Genomic DNA, 14,333 nt, shown 5'->3' on the forward strand with positions numbered 1-14,333 from the left:
AGTGATGAGTCAATCATAAACAGAGAAAGATTCAAACTCAGAAAGCATTCATTGCAAGCAAGCTTTAAGAATATTCACCATTTTACAGTATTTTATTAAAAAGCAAGCAGGAGAGATCTGCAGCATTCATTCTCACTGAAATGCTGTTCTATCTGACACACTATTGGACAGAAGCTAAACAAGAGAAATGCTGGAATTGCAAGAGAATTCTTGTCTTTGTTGGCTGGAGAATACATTAATACCACATCACCCTATAAAACTGAGTGTAACTTCATATTATCTTATGTTAAAAAGGGTATGTATTTCTGCATTAAAAATAGCTATTTGATAATCTAATGTATCTACCTACGTTGGAATATCAGACAAATATACTGTGAATATAGTTTTAAGCTAAATATTAAAAGACTTTCTAATTAGCATGCATTTAAACCTCTGTCCAGAAAGCTTCTCATTCCTCCAGCAATTCAGACAAACAAAATTTGTATAATTAAAGCTACTTGAATTCCTGCTTCTCAAAGTCTGCGCTAGAGTTCTACAAGACTGAAGATTATGAAGTCTCTGTTGAAGAGATTCTGCATAATTAGTCTAGTATGCAGATTTGATTATTGCACACATCTTTTATGAAAAAAAAATATAAATTATCATATCAGAACAATAATAGTAGTATTTCTTCACTATCTCATCACACATCTTCATATTAGCCACAACTTTTTAAATGTTGGAAAATGACAAAAAGGGAAAAATAAGTCTGTTTTGCACCAGTTAGACTCTTTTTCATATTGTTTAGTTAGCATCTCCAGATGCTGTAGAATAGGATTTTATCCCTCTCTTCCTGTTACATTCATGCATGCATAATAGTTGACTACCTAGTCACTAGACCTTGCAGACTTTTGAGGAATTAGGCTAATCGTGGATACAAAATAATTACTTAGTAGTTCTACTAGTAAACAGTATTCATTCTATTTGACCTGAGTATCATTATATGTAAATATGGGTCCTGCAGTAGAATAATAATTTGATTAAATCTATATGACTTCCCCCCCAAGACTGAATATAAATATTACCCTGAGTAAACAGAAAACTCCAGCTGGTGATCAAAGAATAAGACTTAGCTTCAGAGTCTGGAAGACCAAGAGCTATACAGACAGTTCAAAACAAACACCAAGAGTGGTACAAATTAACAATTTTTGTTACTGTTTTTAAGAAAGTTAAGCATAACACAATTTACATTTCATCCTAAGGGCAAACAGGAGTTCTAGCAAAATGACTCACATTATTTTCTTGAAAAATCAGACACATTATAATGCTCCTTGACACAAGGAACGCTTTTTCCCTAATTTCTCTTATTCTTTTCATACTGACTTATTTCTGCCATTGTAGTTTCAGGAGGGCTTTATATAGTTCCAAATAATGCTTCCTACTTTGAGTTTTGGTATGCACTCCCAGGTTCTCAATAACAGAAACCTGCAGATCAGAACTGTCTACTTCCAGTGCATATGAGTATCTTGTTCTCAAAAACCTGTTTTTGTTGAAGAAGTTGAGATTCTTTCCATTTATTATAAAGCATGCATCTGCACAGCTCAGCTTACCTCACCATTTGTCCCCACTCGATCACTACCTCTTCCTTATTTTGCTGAATAAGGAAGAATCCCAGGTACATTCTGAGAGTCAACAGCTAGCAGCAAATGGATTCTATCTTCTCCTTTTAAAGTTTGAACAAGTCCATTTATCACTACTGCTTCTCTTCTATAGAGCATTAAAACAGCAATTCAGTTCACGCTACTAGATTAGTACTGAAAATAAACTTTCTCTTTTGGCTTTTTGCAGTTAAGATGATCTAACCTGGTTTGGTTTTAGCTACATCTATCCATATTTGTTTCTTTTCACATCAACATTATAAATCTGCTGAAATACAGATGCCAAGATTTTTGCTGCAATGTGCAACCATGCCTTGAATCCCAGTTTCTCTTCATGCATTCCAGCTATAGCTGCCTTCCATTTTGTCAGCTTTGGTAGCAGCTTTTATTGAAACAATCTTGCTGAACACCAATTTGCTATTTCCATCCTCCCACTGTTACAAATTGATGACCCAGCATTTCTCAAGATCTTACACTGAAATGCCAGCAACAAGAAAAAACATTCTGTTTCATATATATCAAGTACATTGCAGCCAAATTTTAAGTGCCACAAGACATTACACCCCACAGTCTAGGAACTGCAAAGATAAGCAGTCGACCTAAGCAGGCTCTTGCTAGCTTCTTATCCTTGCCAGCTATACATATGCATTTACGATTTTAGAAAAAGGCATTTCTATATCAAAGGACAAGTCAGATTGCACAGCAGGAAACATTTAGTCTTTACAACAGTTAAGCTGAGTAATAGAGCAGATGAAATTTCTAAGTTTCATTACTCAACTGATGTTAGAGGTAAGGTTGTAGAAGAACTATCTTGTGAGTTCAAAAAAAGAGTTCCACTAACTTGTAAAAAATAGGAAGAGTGGAGCAGCAAAGCCATAAAACAGAAATATGAAGTTGTTAAAAGCTACAGGATACGCTGTCCATGCCCTCATTCTCTTAAGTTTAAATGACTTTGAATGTAACAAACTGATCCGGAAGAAGAATATATCTGAAAACACAACTATTTCACTGTAAATATTTAAGTATTGTGCCAGCCAACAACTACAACACTGCAAACACATCCTGCCCTATTATTAAAGTTTTCAGAATGTGGAACTAGATTATATCACATGTAAAAGAATATTTTGTTAAAACTCTGATTTAACTGCCAAAAAAATCCTACTATTTCAGATCAAATAAATTCTCTCAATTCTTCCATAACCTTCAGAACCTGATTGCTCTTAATATGGGGTACATCATCTACAGGACAGTTACAAAAGTGCTTCATGGTGATGTGTATTTCAGAAAAAATATTGAAAGAGCCCTGTTAAAATATCTGTCAGCAAACTATCATGGCAAGATATTTAGAGACTAGAAAAATCTATTTAGAATGAGGAAGTTATATGAGAAATTTACCACATTGAGATCATGCAGAGAACAGCAGCCCATAATGGAAGCCTGTTTCACAAAAGCTCATATGAAGCATTCAACCTACTGTTTTTTTTTAATTAAGACCTCACTTTATTAAGAAAATAAATTACGTATTAGATAAGGCCAGGTCATATTTACACAAAGTCAGTAGATAATGAAGAGTATATAATCTTAGTGGGTAAGGAAAGAAAATGTCTATACTTTTTTTTTTTTACATATGAATAACTTAAAATATAACACTGCTCAAGTCTGCATGGCATACCAGTACCCAAATACTATCTAACAGCTGCCTAACTGGACATCACTGCTCCATTAACACATAATCTCCTTTATTTTTTTGTTTGCTTTTCAAAATGAATTGTCCTTGAAATGAATTTCCTCTGAAACAAGCCATTCACTGAAAAGCTAAATGATAGATTTTCTAAAGGACAAAAACTAGTGCTCATGGAAATTTAAATGCTAATAATTTTCATCAACAGTGACTTTGAAGGTTTGCCAAATAAGGTTTGTTCAACATTTCTTGCATGTAAATTATTTTGCTCAGTTCATGATGAAAAAAGGCTACAATAAAAGCAGCACTGTAATGAAGATTTTATTACACTCAGATATAGTGTTACCTTTAGTCAGATATAAATGCTTGCAACATTAGAAGTTCATCAAAAGCACGTAGTGTATAAACATGTAGCAAAACTAAATAGGAGGTAAAAGCCCATGAAAATAGGTTTGTACCAGGTGTAGAGTTTTACACCTCCTGTGTGATACAAAATTAGCACATTAGTTCATGCAGCATAGTTGCCAGTATAGTGACAATTATATTCAAGTTCTTAAAGAGAGTATTTTCCATTAAATAAACAAAATTATTAGACTGAGCAGGGGCACTGGGATGAGTTTCCATAACTTGCATTTTAAGTTCCAAACGTGTTTTTCTATTCCATTGGTATTTATAGTTTAAGCCTTATGAAATTAAGTAAACTTTTTTGATCTCTGGATACATGAAAATAATATCTATCTCCTCTAAGATCTTACTCGTTCTCAGTGTGGAAACATTTTCTAGTAGAAATCAATAAAGGAACACTTTTATTGCTTCTAAAACATGAAGCTTTCAAAGGCTTTTCCTATCACAGTGTTGGGAAACGGGAGTGGAGTGCTTTTGTTACCCTGAATATACTGTCACATTTTCATCAAACATGATGTGACTGCACACCGATATTGTATTTTGTGTAGAAATCAACTACTGAAAAAAAAGAAGAATCAATTGTTTGAAAGAAAAAGGTAAAGGTGAACTAAAGGAACTACTCTGTCCAGGCACTTCACTGAGGAGAAAAGGCAAGCACTCAATCTGGTTTGGAGCTGACAGAAAATAATAATCTGTGTGTAGAAGGTAAGAAACAGTCATTTAATAACAGCACATACTACAATTCTGTCAGAAAGGAAAAAAAAAGGTAAAATAAATTAAAATTAAGGTATAGTTAATACTGTGCTTATGTAGATGCTTACAAATGCTGTTAACAAACTCTTCAATAATATTTTTTCACTATCTGACAAAGTAGTTCCTAACTGAAAATACAAATCAAAGTACCTTATCTAATAGAAGTTTTTCTAATCCTATTTAAAACATCTCCTGACACACTGACTCTTTTCTACAGTCCTACAAGAAGAATGATCTGATGTTACTCATGATTAGTCTGACATAGATTAGGGCACTGATGACACAGTCATTCAATAATTAATTAATTCAAGGGAGAATTCATCCTAAGAATTTGTCAAAGAAGGAGATTAAAGATTAAAACATGCCACAATTCTAGCTTCAAAAAGAATCAAACTACAAAAAAAAATGCCATTGTCAGGCTATTTTAACCACTGCTGTGCTAATTTTTTTTTCAGGTTTTCTACTTTTTGTTTGCCACACATTCATGGAGCTCTCAGGATACCAAAGTCAGGTTTTAGGAGTTATTCACATCCCACTTCTTTAAATACATTTAACGGCCTGAAAAACTAAATGCTTCTCCTATCCATGACAGGACATCAGAAAAAATAAAGTTGAATTGATTTTCTCTAAATTGGGTCTGGTTTGCTGTGACAGTAATTGGTAAGTGATCTCCCTGTTTTTAATTCAACACACAAACTTTTCCATTTTAGCAGAGAGCAGTTGGGTGGGCATCTGGCAGCCAGCCAAGCTCAATGCACAACAGAAGTATATTCACTCACTGATTCTTACACATCAATCTCTGCATAACAAATATGATTTGGTACAAATATTTGAAAAGAATAAGAGCAGATATCATTCTATTTGCTAACAACAGAAACAACTAATACAGTTACTACCAAAGCAGCACTAAATATATCATCCACTCTCCATGTGAAGATGATATACTCAAGTTGCAAGATACCACTGACATTTCAGTGCTTTGGTTGCTGCTCCTTGCAAATGCTCATTAAGTTACTCTTGACTTCTTCAAAAAGAAACTTTTCATCCTTATTTCATTCTATATACACAATCTTTTTGAAAAAAATTTGCTTTTAGGACAGTTAGGATGATACTGAAAGGCAGCCAAACAAGTGCATAGCAGGCCTTACTTTTACTTGTACAGTTACATTAAAAGGTAAATCAGGTTACTCAGTGCTGTATTACAGCAGAAGTTACTAAACTATACTGCTGGCAGTCTTACACGTTTGTAACAATAAGATTCTACAAGAAGTACAGTTTGTAGCCACCTCTGATAAATCCTCCTCCAGAGGAGGAAAATACAAGGAACAGTGGGCTCCACCTAATCTTTCATATGGATGACAGCATGTTCTCTTGCTTATGCAAGGTAGCTGTGGCGTGTTAAACACAGCACTAAACTGATTTATATTGTTAATTTGATCTTCTGGCTAGCCTTTACTCTCTTTTCTGGTTTAAAATATTTGAGACTTAATTGGCACTATAGCATCTTAGATCTTGATTTTTCTTACAAAGTATACAGGGGAGAAAAAAAAATTAGAACTATATTGACCTTTTTCAAGACAAGTGCCAACAGAGACAGTACTCCCACAGAAGTGCTTTATTTCTGAATAATCAAGTCTGGCAGGTGCTCTGGTGTGATGGGATCAGACACTGCCATTTCCAATAAGATTAGGATGAAAATCTGTCTCAGTTGATAAAAAAAAAAAACAGCGATCATGCAATCTTTCTCTCTAGAGTTTACTAGATCAATTCCCTTTGATATCTAGAAAAGAAAGAAGAGTACATTTCTAATTTTTTCATGCCATCTCCCATTAACTGCAGTTATCTGCATAGTGCTCAAAATAATGAAGAATTTACAAATGTTTTCTTGTATGTTTGATGTGCAATTTCTAATCCTCATTTGGACTTCATCACTTTAAACATAAGAGTCTTTGGATCAAGTCAAATCAACTTACTGGTAGGATATTTATAAATAAGGCACATTAAATACAAAGCACATATTTCATGAAACTACCAGCTTTCTTATATTTTGCATACATGAGATGTCCAAATTGTCATTTTGGATTAAAATGCTTCAAGACTTCTTTTTTGGTTAGAGGTTGCCTTCTTGTGTACTCTACAATGTCTTAAGTCTTGGAATCACCTTGGCAAATCACTTCAGGCACCCAAAGGATTACTGTAAGCAATATGTAGCTGGTTCTCTCTTGTTATCCTGAACACATGTCCCACATTATGCCTAACCATTACCGTCTCACTTTTTTTTCCTCATTAATTACACTTACTCACAGACTTCAGCAACTTACTGCTATAACCTTCTCTACACCAGTACTCTTCAAAGTATCTCCACAAACCAAGTGTTTGCATATTAAAATTCACTTTATTTCAGTATTGCAAGTCTTGAACATAGTAGTCTGAAGCTACTGCAAGCAAGCTGGCACTCACACCAATGATTAAAAAAACAAAAACTGCAATAAGAGATGCTCCTAGAAAAGACATCATGCCAGCCTTACCACTTCTTATAATCCATTCTCCTCACTTAGCAAAAGAGAAAGTTCCTTCCTACAAATACAGCCTTTCCTATTTCTTTTGGACCGTATGCCCCTGAAATTTTCTAATGTTCTTTGAACCTGCTGAACTTTTGAGTTGTCTCCAAGTGGTCCCACCAATTCCTTAGCTAACTTCATTTTCAAAAAATTAAATACACACTTCAAAATTAGCTGAAGGGTCTGTTGCAAGAAATTCAAGATTCAAAATGAGTATGTGAAGAACATCCTGTTCACATTTATCGAGATATATTTAATGAGTTTTCCCAATATCTTCATACTTTTACATTTTTAATGCTAACTTTTTTCTTGCAATACTATCTTCAACTTCCCTATCAAGTCACATGCAGTTTTTTTACCCCATAGCTTTAGCTGCTGGCATTTTTTCTGTATTACAATACAAAGTTTACTCAAATCTTGGATATAGTTAAATCTCCCACTTTATTATCACAAAATTTTCAGCTTCTCTAATCTTAACATTTTCTCATCACATACATCATGTGATCCAAGAGCTAATAATACAATATAATATTATTAGAAGGAATTTCCATTCACAAGGTTTTGCACAGGAGGTTTCTTTCCCCCCACAAGATTTTCATGATTCTAGAGCTCATGCTATCTTTTATGCAAAGTGTCACCTTCCTGCCTGTACTTCTAATAATTCCAGAAAAGTTAGCAGCACGTTAGCATCACAGACCAGTGATTATTCTTCCATCAGGCTTCCAGTGCATTAAAAAGCAGTTGTCATTCAACAATGAGCACTTATGTTTGTTCATCTTACCTCTTAGGACTAAGATAATAAGAAGCACATGTAAACTCCAGCTCTGCTATTCAGTATTTCACATATCAATTAACTTTAAGCCATATATTTAGTTAAATGTTTTCCAAAAATTATAGCAAGAGATTCCTTTAAAACCATTGTTGCCAGAAAGGCTTGACACAGATTTTCTTCACTGGTCTGAGATCATGAGGATAATCCTGGTTGGTAATTCTCAAACTCTTGATATTTCTTTTTATTTCTTTTTCTTTCATGTCTCTTCTAACCACCCCTCATACCCATCCTTCTTTTTGCCTTTAAAATGTATCAGATAACCAAAGATGACTCATGCAAAACATTCACATTCATCAGCTTATTTTCAGAACTTGTCAATTACTTTTCTTTCCCCCCTAGCCAGTGAGTAGTCATGGAGCTGTCACAGGTACACAAAACCAACTCCACTCAGGTAAGAACTCACAACCAAAACCAAAGACTAAAACAAACCCACAACAAGGGTAACCATGATGACAATCCAGTGACATTTCACAGGTTAAGGGTTCACTGTACCAGTCAGGGATATTGCCATGACATGGACAGGAACAATGACCCAAAGCATGCACTCATGCTCTGACGCACATGGAGCCCTCTCGCTCAGGCCTTTATGACAAAGGAGTTGGTTTGCCATTATGCCCTTGAGTAAATTCGGAATCAATGAAAAAAAAAATCACAGTTCATCTTCAGTAAGTTGCTACCAGAATACCATCAACAACTGATGCTTTGATCCCTCTCAGTGTTCATCTCAAGGTTTTATTTTTATAAAACATGTTACTTTCACAAAATGATTCAATGGTTGAAAAGTGACAAAACCAGCTTTATAACATGCAAAAGAAGAAAAAATACCCTCTATCACCCATAGACTCTGTGGACTTTCCATTATCACCATCACCAAGCAGCACAGTGAGAACATTTCCTCCAGTAAAGTACCAAGACTGCTGACAGAAGCAAGTCATAGAAGTGGTTACTTCCCTCTACTCCCCTTCTAAGGGAGGTACTTCCCCACTGTCAGGGAGAAGTATCTGGAGTATTTTGTATGGATTTCCCCAGTTCAAAAAAAATATAGGTATTTTGGAATGAGTACAGCAGAAAATCATCAAGATGATTAGAATGCTGAAACATAGTTGCAGACAGAAACGTTGAAAGAGTTGCCAGTCTTGAGAAGGGTAACAAAAGACAAGGGAACACATATTTTTGGCTCAAATGACCTGACAGAAGGCTGGAAGTAAGAGGGAATTCTTGGAGGTGCACAACAAGCAAGAGGAAATAGGCACAGGTTGCAACAAAAGATATTCCAAAAGATATTATGGAAAAAAAAAAATTCACCACAATGACAAACATGGGGAAAGGCTGTCGGTCCCTACATCTCCATCTTTAGAAATACCTCAAACTAAGCTGGAGAAAGTCCTGAGCAACATGAATTAGACTGGCCCCTTTACAAAAAGTTGTTGGACAAGACGACCTTCAGGGGTTTCTTCCATGGCTCATGTCTCTGAAATGTCTCTGGATACACACAACAAAGGTATCCCGCAGTCTGAAGCTAGGCCCTCTTTTACATTTTTATTCTTGCAGTAGCATTTCTTTCATACCTCCATAACATCTTCTGTTTTTCAATTGCTTCAATGCCGCTTCAGAATCAACATAATTTGTAACTCCTATACAAACATCTGCTGAATGTTCAAATCTATTCTATACTGTTCTGTATTCCTTTTTCTAGCAAAAATTCCTTAGTGGCTTATTTACATAGACATAAGACTTCCTTTTCTAGATCAACACTAATACCCTTTTGGCATATTAGATGGCAAAATGCACCAACTGAATATTTCAGTACCTCAATTTGATTTTACCTAATGAGAATAAAATTCACTCAAAGTATCATTGAACATTCTGATCCCTGCTTCCTCAACTAGATACCTCTTCTTATGCAAAGATTTTAATGAGAAGAGTGCATAAGCAGACCCTCCAGCAGAGTGGAAACCAGCATGCCATCATTTGGCTACAGAATTGTTTTCAATTTCTCATCTTTCTGGTTTTAGAGACAAAGCTTTAGAAATAGTCAAGGACTGTTTCCAATTTGAGTGTAGTGAATAGCTTGCTGATTCTACTTTAGAGAGCCTGGTGTTAAATCTCCTCAAGACTGGGAAGAAAACTGTATGTCTCTAATTGCTTTGGTAAGTTTTGTTATAATCAGTAAGTTAAGCTACAAAGAAGTACCCCCTCCGTCCATGGTCACGAGAACAAAAGCAGTTGCTTTGCTGTCCTCTGTACTGGAATTCATGCTGTCAACAAGAGACCTTGAGATCTGGTCCTGCCTACTAACATACTTAAGCATTCATGTAAAGTTCTGTAAACCACTCACTTGAACAAAGATGAAATTTAGTTCCATGTTGCCCTTTAAACACCTACTTGCTGTTCTAAATAAAATCTTTAGTGTCTCCACTTCCTTTGAAAAATTAAGATGATGGCACACTTATATCATCCATGTGGGATGAGAGAGATTTCAAAACTTAAAAAATAAAACAGATTAAGCAGTAAGCCTCACCTGTAAAAAAGAAAGAAATTTGTCCCTGCAGGCCACAGTCTTTAAATTGCTACACAGACAGACACACGTTTGGTATGAAAGTGTACTTCACTGACTTTCCAACTGTAGATCCAGTAACTCTCTTCTATTAAGTTTTGACAAAACAATGTATTCAGTCCATTCAGTTAAATTTTGAGGGATGTTAATCTTGTTAACTCCAATGTTCTTGTTGTCTGTGGGGACTCGCAATCCTCTTCTGAGCCATTAACATGTTTGGTCTGAACATCATGTTGTCTCCCAAATTTTACTGTTTAATTACACATAGGAAATTATTTCCTCCAGTGGCTTTTAAAACTTCCAAACTATTAATTCAAGGAACATTCTTGGGAATTCTCCTAACATTATAAAGGCACCATAATTAGCTTCTAGACTTATTTTAATAGATTCAAGCAAACATGTCTATGGTCTGTGAGGCGTTCTTGCCTTTTTATCTTTGTACAACACTCTTACTATTATTAAGTATCTGCAGCAATAAGCTATAACACTTAAATCAGTAGAAACACTGCTAAGGCATAAAAATCATGCTTTGACAAGAGTGGAATAAAGTTCTTGCTTATGGTAAAAAAAAAATACCCAAAAAGAAGGAGAAGTCTGAGAATGCCATGCCACTCTATTAACAAAAATATCAAAATAAAAGTTTTAAAACAAAGTAAAAATACAATAACCCCTGTTCAATTTGCAAAGAAATTAAACATTACAGCCCTTTGGCTGCTCTAAAGTACTACATCTCTGATATGAAAAAAGAAGGGAGAAAAAGATGTGTCAAGAAGTAACAGGCATTTTATATATGGGACAGAAGAACCTAACCTACTACTAAAACTACTTACTTTCAAGGAAGGGACTAAAGTTTTAAAGCCAGGAATACTTTCAAATATTTTGTTCCTTCACAGTGCTTTAAAAGCTCAAAAAGCTAAGAAAATATCAAAGGAGATTAATGTTTCTACAGGTTTATCAGGAAGTAAAAAAAAAAAAAAAAAAAATCACTGAAAGACCGTCGTCCTGCATGGATCCAACACACATCAATTATCATATCAGTTCTGAGGGTAAACACATCATCTTCTGGGCTCCAGATTAGGTTTCAGTAATTTATGAAGGTATTCTGATAAAATTTTATAATTTTTTTTTTTTAAATGTGATAAGGCAGCAACAATAAATGATATCTGTATTCTCCAGAAAAATTTCTTGGGTCTTTTTCTGGGAGGTTTTCCTACAGGTCACACAATTTTTGTCATGCTTACGTAAAATAGCTCAATATTACTGCTTTAAGCAGTGTAGGATTTTCAGACCTTTTTCTTCATACATCCCACTTAGAAACAAGAATATTGATGTTATGTTCAGAGGATTTTTTCATATATTTATTTAAGTCCCAAGAATTTCATAGGTGTCCAAAAGCTGAAAATCAAATCCATCAACTACTTACCCCTTTTTTGACAACAAAACGTAACTTCCAATTTGCAAAGCATGTCAGCATTCTCATACTTGTCCTCTTGTGCCTTAACCCAAAAACAGGATTCTGTCATCTCCTGAGGCCTGATCTATGAGCAAGAGACAAAACAAAATTTTATTAATTATTTTGATACTATGAAGAAACTGTGTTCTGCAGAGTCTAAAGCACATTAGATATTTAAGAGCTCTGTAAAATGTGAACTTTTAGTACACAACTCATCTTTAGAGTTGTTAATATATTTCTCATTGAAAATAATAACCCTTCAAATAAGGGAGATCAGACAAACAGATTCTAACAATGCAGAAAACACACTCTGTTATCCAAGGTCTAAACCGAGCAAATTAGCTTTGTTCTAGATTTAAAACTTGGGCAAACTTCAAATAATCTCTGAACACAGCTGGTTTAACTAGATGCTAAGTACATTACTTTTCAGAATGTAGCTTTGATTACTTCATTAATTGTGAAAATCTCTTTACTGACTTATTTTGATCTAAATAGTTATAGTTTCCAAACTCAGTAGACTGGTATACTTGATCTTGTCACAATGGAGAAGGAAAAAAAACCAACACCAAAACCAACCAAACTCCAAACTGAGTCTGTATTTTGCCGGCCATTAAATTTATGTCAGTACATTTATACTATGGACAAATGGAGAGACCTGCACTTCTTCTTTCCAGCCCAGGCTAGATAGATGCAAGACACTTGTTTGGAAACTGTATAGCTATAAGTAGAGTGCAGTGACTGATCCAACATAAAGTGTTATGCCTTGGTTTTTTTCAGACAAGTCCCAGAAAGCATAAGAAGCATGCTGCTGTCAAGGTTGTTTTATTCTAGACCAGAATTGACTTTTCCAGGCATCACATAAAGTCAACAGATACTTGCCCAGATGATTCATGGGTCAATGAAACACAGTTTTCACAAAACAATGAAAAACTAAAGACAGGTATTCATGTCTTACATAATTTTAACTAATGTATCAATTGCTTATCTAGTCTTACTTCTGACAATCTATTTTCCCCAAGTTCAATGTCAGATTTTACATCAAGTATTTGTCATTAATCAACACTACCTTAGACCAGTTGAGTCTTTTCATGGTAACCTCAGGTTTGAACTCTTTTTTAGGCTTCATTCCAAAAGGCAAAGCACGTGAAGGCGGAGACCACTGTATTCCAGGCAGGCCTGGTAGAGGCGGTGGTGGAGGAGCACCACCAAAACCCAGAGGAGTTCCCAAGCCACTCAGAAGTGGTGGAGGAGGAGGAGGAGGAGGTGGTGCTGGAATTGCTCCATTAGAAGGCAGCGGTGGAGGAGGAGGGGGTGGGAATTGATGTGGTCCTGCACCTTCCAGTGGAACAACAGACACATCTCCTCGAGTTGACGGCAGAAGACCACGTGGCACAGAGCCATACTGATAAGGAAAATATTCTTACTCAGTTTCACAGTTTTATCAACAAAATGATATAACAATCATAGTTTATAGATTAAATCCAGAAAACCAGTTGAAATGTCTTGTATAGAACAGTCAAATAAGAATGATAATGAGCCCAATGTGCTTTTGATTTCACGATTGGAAGTGTCAATATTTGAAGGGGACATTCAGACCTGGGGGGTGCACACCAAAAATGACAAACTGAAATGGTGTTTCCCACTTGTCATATTTCACTGATCATGAGCTAAGAAGGATACGATAGGTATCTTGATTAGATCTTATCTAGACTATCATGGTTTAGCTGAAATTAAAAAAAAAAAAGTAACATCCTAGTCTCTCTTGTTCTTATCCTACAGGTTACAGAGGAACTTTCCAAGTACATAACAGCAGAATCTGAGGAGATAAATAATTCTGTTGAAAAACAGCTATCTTCCAATATAGGAGCATTCTCATTCTACAGAATTGAAAACATGAAGCAATAATGAAAAAATGTCCTTCCAAAAAATAAAGCTTCCTTACGCACCAGCTTCTTATTCCATATAGAAATGACATCTATAATGTATCAAAATAGGATTAGCACTTCAGCAAGTCTAATAAAATTACTTCTACTATTTGAAGAACTTCTATCATGTGCCTGCAAACAAAAATAAGAATGTATCTGACAAAAACAACAAAACAATAAATAAGAAATATTTATCTACTGGTGCTAGCACTAATTACCTTTTTAACTAACTATGAGCTGAAACAGTCCCATTTGTTTTTAGAAAATAAAGGGAAATACAATAAGCAAAAGATTTAAAATTTCTAAAAGGAAATAGCTGAGTATTAATAAATACAGATAAATGCATGCACGACAGCTTGATAATGTTTTGAATTTGTGAACATAAGCATTGTTTACACTGACAAGTAGACACTGAACAATTAGGCTCCAGAAATGAAAGAAATACATCAACACATACCAAATGCAAGAAGGGAGTAAAGGAATGAGACCAGGGGAAAAACAGTCATTAGAGGTAGAAGTCAACATGCTA

The 14,333-nt window shown here is 35.1% G+C and overlaps 1 protein-coding gene across 1 annotated transcript in view; it reads right to left on the reverse strand.

Moving 5' to 3' along the window:
• Nucleotides 1-14,333, reverse strand: part of DIAPH3 (diaphanous related formin 3) — a gene marked incomplete at both ends in the record, with an annotated part of 206,543 nt that overhangs the window by 142,175 nt on the left and 50,035 nt on the right. The window contains 2 exons of the mRNA XM_082279267.1: nt 11,850-11,964; nt 12,946-13,281. Coding sequence (XP_082135393.1) covers nt 11,850-11,964; nt 12,946-13,281 — 451 coding nt within the window. The remainder of the gene's footprint in view (nt 1-11,849; nt 11,965-12,945; nt 13,282-14,333) is intronic.

The sequence above is a fragment of the Coloeus monedula genome (assembly GCF_965178545.1).
Source record: "Coloeus monedula genome assembly, chromosome: 3".
Taxonomy (NCBI): Eukaryota; Metazoa; Chordata; class Aves; order Passeriformes; family Corvidae; genus Coloeus; species Coloeus monedula.